Source organism: Lissotriton helveticus, chromosome 12, assembly GCF_964261635.1.
Source record: "Lissotriton helveticus chromosome 12, aLisHel1.1, whole genome shotgun sequence".
Classification (NCBI taxonomy): Eukaryota; Metazoa; Chordata; class Amphibia; order Caudata; family Salamandridae; genus Lissotriton; species Lissotriton helveticus.
Genome location: NC_136073.1, coordinates 586298181 through 586304180, shown reverse-complemented (window position 1 = coordinate 586304180; position 6000 = coordinate 586298181). Strand labels below are relative to the sequence as shown.

General features: G+C 42.2%; 1 protein-coding gene across 1 annotated transcript in view; it reads right to left on the bottom strand.

Moving 5' to 3' along the window:
- Window positions 1–462: 462 nt before the first annotated feature.
- SH2D2A (SH2 domain containing 2A) overlaps window positions 463–6000 on the bottom strand; it is a 277897-nt gene continuing 272359 nt past the window's right edge. Inside the window, exon 9 of the mRNA XM_078671386.1 lies at window positions 463–1688. Within this exon, the coding sequence (XP_078527512.1) occupies window positions 1530–1688 (159 nt within the window). The 3' untranslated portion in view covers window positions 463–1529. The remainder of the gene's footprint in view (window positions 1689–6000) is intronic.

The following is a 6000-nucleotide window of genomic DNA, read 5'->3' as shown; positions in this document are numbered from 1 at the left end:
GCAGTCATTGAAAAGGACAGTACTCTGGGAGGGAAAAGGCATCCATACTGCGAGGCGGGGCCAGATGGTGACAAGTCCCGTTAGGAGGGTGGAGCTGTGGGAAGTGTAGACAAAGTGCGTAAGATACCCCACAAAAGAACCTGTTTATGGAAATTTGGTAAATTCCCTAACCATAGACTGGCAGATCTTCAGCTTTGTGGTTCTACTTACCTGTAGGATTAGGGAAAATAAGCATATTCCTGTAGGAAATGTATGAATAATGGTACATTTCAACTTTTTGCACACTTGATTTTTGTAAATCTGGTAGCAGTCTTGCATATCGGCTAATCACTGACTTTCATTCACACACTAAAGGCGATTTACAATTTTGGCAAATCTTTCACACCCCAGTTTCAAACTCCAAATACCACTCTACATTTCACGCTTATACCTACCCATAAGAAGTTACCCATTCCCCAAATCTTAAACAAAGTTAACTTTTATTTTACAAAAAGAATTGAGAGCAGAGACCTTTATGCAGTCTTAGCACTGTATTGCAAATGGCACATATTTTCCAGTAAAATAAAAATGTTCTCTAACATATCTTACATCTCTTACACCATATCATAAGGAAAGCAGATTGGCATAGTGCACATGCATCATGTATTTTTATTTTCAAAAAAATTAAACGTCTGTGAAGTAGCTTGGTGGATAAAACTCAGAAGTGGTGTTACGTGTTGCAATAGCACCTATCGCACCATTGCTAGGTCGCTCTCTTTTTCTCTCGCTATCACACACCCCTTCTCCATCTCCCCTCTCTGTCCACAACACTAACTCAACACATCTGTCTAACTAAACTTTAATAAAAAAACGTTGTTATTATGTAACTTGACACAAAAAATTGTATCTAGACATATTTGTGAGACATGATATAAAATACATTCACATATTTCCCTAAAAGGTTGAGTACTAAGCACAACAGAGATATCCTTTTATGCTTTTAGGCAGGCACAAGATGTTTGTATCACAATCCAGATGTTAAAATCACTTCATAGCATTTCACAGGTGACTTCGACTAACTATATGTATATATATACATACATACATGTACATAACAGTATATATATATATATATATATATTTGTATATACACACTCACACACACACACACACATACATACATACGCACACGTATATTACCATATATGTAAATCAGGAACATGATAGTAGGAATACGGGGAAGGAAAGAGGAAAAAGTTGACAAATGAGCAATAAACGATAGGGCTCCTTAAAGACGTAGCAAGGAGGAGGAAGTACGTTGAGTCTCAGCAAATATATTAGGCTGTATAATATGACCTTCCTCCTTCCCTCGAGCACCAATTCCTTTTCAATGATTGCAAATTCTGTAGGTGATTTTAGTCTTCCTAATGAAAATACACAATAATATTTTAACTCAGTTTCTGGTAGACATCTCAACAAATCCCAACGGATCTCTGTAAAACAAATCCATTCTGGATTATGGTCTAGTTCTCAAGATGCCTCCAGGTACATCAATCTCCCTTGAATGTTGAAAATGCCCTCGGCCGGTGATACTCATCTGGAATTCGCTCATAGATATTTTCAGCGACTGTAGGTGCTTCGGAAACACTCCTTCCTAACTGTCTGTTGTAAATCGGATCATCAAAGTGAGGTGACGGTTTCTGAGGATGCTGGCAGGAATCAAGAAAGGAGAATTATTAATCAATCAATCAAATATCTTTATTCGGCATTATACAAAACACCATAAAAGTACATTAAAATTGCTAAAAATACCTGTATTATTTGTAAACTGTACAGTAGCAAAAAAGAGATACAGAGGTATTCATTACAGATCATTAATCCCCCATCTGATCCCCCCTCCTTCCATACAATTCTCTAGTTTCTCTGAGTTTGAATGCTAGTCTTAAAAAATTCATAATAGAGAGCAGGGTCAGGGGGTCTTGGGCCATTTGTAAGTGTAAAAGAGCGACCTTGGCATGTCTAAATTTCAGCAGACTAACTAGATAAAGGTGCCTGGGCAAGGAATAAAAGGGTACAATAATACAAAATATAGGGTATCTTGCGGAGATCGATGATCGCAGCCGCAAGAACCCTTTGGCTCAACAAAGTTGATAAAACCTGCTGGATCAGCTAATAAATAATGTAAAAGGTTGAGCCTAAAACGTGTCATTAAAAATCTGTCGTGGGCATTATGTTTGAGGGCTAAGTACGGTTCCATTCCTACATTGGACTTTACTAGGACGTAGGCTCTAACTGACTGTTTGCCCAGTTCCCTCTCTTCTCTTGAGGCTGTTTTGTAAGTGATAAACCTCTTCTTCACACTTTCCTTGTCTCGACCTTCCATTCCGGTCGGATTTGGGAAGAGATCTTTGGAACCAATGTTTACCAAAACGGCCTTAAGATACTTCAGCCAAGGAATGTCCATTCCCCTGTCCCTCCCAAGGCAATCCAAAATTATTTGCCTGGTCAGCATTGCCTCTGGGTTATCCCAGATCTTTAACCAAGCTACCAGGGGTCTAACCTGGAGCCTATCTTCTATATAGGACCCACCCAATTCTTCATGGGCAATGTAAGAAGGGACACCCTGTGAGACCTTGAGGAGCCTTCTCATGTATTTATTCTCCTCCACTTGCAATTTGTCACAGTTGGCGATCACCCATAGTTCCGCACCATATGCCACTTTAGAGTAGCAAATGGAGTTGTATAAATTCATCATTTGCTCTGGGGACCAGCGGCCCAGTCTACGGCCAAAATTCATAATTGCCCCTGTACTAGACACTAACTTATTGCAACGCTCTTCCAGTAATGCTTTAAAATTTAAATGCCCATCTATTAAAATGCCCAAATATGAGAAGGACTGCACCTTCTCTAATTTGTGTGCGCCTATTCTATAATTAGAACATTTACGTGGTTTCTTCCCTGTTTCCATTACATACGACTTGGTCAGGTTGGCAGACAAATCTAAATTTTTCATGAAATCCACGAAGCCGTCTATCAATATCTGTAGACCCCGTGGAGTGCGTGCCAACAATACTGCGTCGTCAGCATAGAACAAGACAGGTATTGCTCTATTGCCTACTCTAGGTGAGTCCACATTTAGGCTTAGTAGGGCTCGTTCTAGGCCATTTATGTACAGAGAGAACAGGAATGGCGCCAAAATACACCCCGGTTGCACACCGCTAGTGCATGTAAAAGACTCAGTGCAACCGCCCTCCAAATTATACCTTACATTAGCCGTGGTATTCCAATGTAAGGCTTTTAAGATTTTTATAAGATCTTGATCTACCCCCAGATTACTCATTTGAACACACAGCTTCTCCCTATTGACACAGTTGAATGCTGCGGTGAGGTCCATAAAGACTAAATAGACCGTTTCATTGCTAGCAATGGTATATTTAGCCACCAGGAGCCATACATTGATCTGTTGTGGATCTTTTGGCCCTAAATCCATACTGGACATCACTGATAATCTGTTCATCCTCAGACCAATTTATCAGACGGTTTAGAACAGCACGACCTAGAACTTTGGCGGTGACATCTATAAGGGAGATGGGACGATAACACTGAGGGTTATCTCTACTCCCTTTTTAAAAAATGGGCACTATTGTAACAGTTGACCAAGAGCGCGGTAGCCCCGTAGCTATAGCAGCATTTAATATTCTTGTTAGCATTGGGGACCAAAGGTCCACCTTACTTAAAAAGAGGTCCGGCGGGATCCCATCCGGTCCCGGTGCCTTGTTTTTAGTGAGGCCCATAATACCTTCAATGATCTCATCTAGGGTGAATCCGAGTGTTACATTCCACCTCACCGTCCCCTCACCATTGTGCAGTGGCTCACTATTCCTTCGATTGTAAAGCCCTCTAAAATGCTCCACCCACTGTTCCGGGAGAACATTAGAGCCTATCTGTGGGCTATTTACATCTTGGAAACAGGGATTATTAATTATCTGCCAGAAGGTGATTGTGCCTTTCCTTTCTGCCGCTCCTCTCAGGTCCTCCCAAGTTTGAATTTCGAGGGCCCGCTTCCGTCGCTTTAGCGCCTGCTTATAATTAAGCCTACATTGCGTTACCGTTTGTTTATCCCTTGGGTTCGTTCCTAGTGCAGCTCTTAACTTTCTCTGTGCAGAGAATCATGCACTGTCAAACCACCAGGGATCCTTTATAGATTTGGCCTGTCCTGTCATTTTTAAAAGGCCATCTTTTAGACGACCCATATCTTCGAATGATTCCACTCGAACCGACCCTTCCATAAATCTAGACATTTCTCTAGGAGTTGTCCACCCTGTTTTACAAGGGACCTGTAAAAACGTTCCCCATTGATTCTTGACCATTTCAAACGCCTACCCTGGTCAGTGATCTTTTCTACATTTAACCCCGCCCCCCTCATTGAGGCCCCACTTGCGTTTGACGATTGTAGGGACAGAACTAGGGGGTTGTGGTCACTAAAGCCACTCAGTTCTATTGAGAATCCCTGTACCCATTTCTTTAACAGTTGGCACACCAGGATAAAATCAATAAAGGAACTACATCCCCTTCCTTTAAAAGTTGAGGTTACCAACTTATTGGGATCAACAACCAATAGGTCCATTGTGTGTTCGAGTATATAGTTACTCATCACCCTGCTCAGTTCCCTACCTTCCAGTGTGTGCTCAAAATGAGGTCCCTTCTCTAAGCTGCAAGAGGTCCAGTCTTCTCTAATGGGTGTCAAATTCGGGCACAAATGGCAATTGAAGTCCCCCGCGATTAAAAGCATGGGAGACATTGTGCCCTGATTGTACTCAATCGAATAATTTAATCTTTCGTCTAGCTCTGTCACTCTTGAGCCTCCTGAATTATAGAAATTTACCAGGATAATATTTAGACAACAATTTTTAAACCCAAGACCTATCATATATTCAGAGTTCCATTTTAAATCAGCCCAAGCTCCTTCCAGGCTCACATCAACAAATATTAGGAGGCCTCCCCTCGCCCTTCCGGCCATGGACTTACATGCCGGGATCCCAAATGACTTGTACCCAACTAGGTGAAAATTAGAGTGGTCTACCTCCCAGGTCTCCTGGAGACAAATAATTTTAAATTTGATAATATATTCCAACCACTCCTGATTCTGAAATTTAGCTGACAGACCGGCTACATTCCAGGATACTAATTCAATGGTACTCCCTAATGTATCTACCTTGGTGCCCAGATCTGTCCGTACTATAACGGTACCTTTGGGAGCCTCAATACTGGGAGTCCTTATGTTACAAGGAACAAGCTGGTATCTATTTGGTGTGGCTTCTCCTGCCGGCTCCCCCGCCTGTAATTTTGTGTTCCGCGGGGCCACACTCAGGGCGTTTTTTTGGCCTAGTTTCTCTCCCTGCAGTCAGTCTACTTCACTAAGAAGTCTTCCCCAGTGGAGTGGTGCATATCTATTATGTAAAGGAAGTGCCGGCCCTCCCTCATTAGCACTACCTGCTGATCATATGTATTTGATCCCCCTGGGGCTCCTGGCCAAGGTTCATTCCATGTCCCTTGCACCCCCCATCTTTGCCAACCTGACTGACCCAGCCTGGCTCTATACACATCAAATTGCTCGGGGTTGTGTGTGTGGTCTGGTGGAATATAAAATTAACTTAATTTCCTGGCCTGGATGAGCGATCCTAGGTGTGTTCCTGGGCCCCGACAAACATAATCCACCACCCTAGGGTCATCAAAATTAATAATAACACAGTCTCCTGATGAATTTTTTGGCCTGGCTCCTACCCAACTGACTCTCCTAACCAAGAGGATTTTACACTTTGCATCCTGTGGCAATGGCCTATTTTTGTTTAGCAAATGGGTTGTCTTATTTTTTAGTTGGTCATGAGTTTCAATTTTGCCATCTTCCAGTTCAGGGACGCCTGTCAGGACTACAACATACGGTGTACAAGCAGGGGGTAGGTCTAAGTGGGAGCGAGAGTATAATACCTCATTCTTATCTCTAACCCTTTCATCATTATG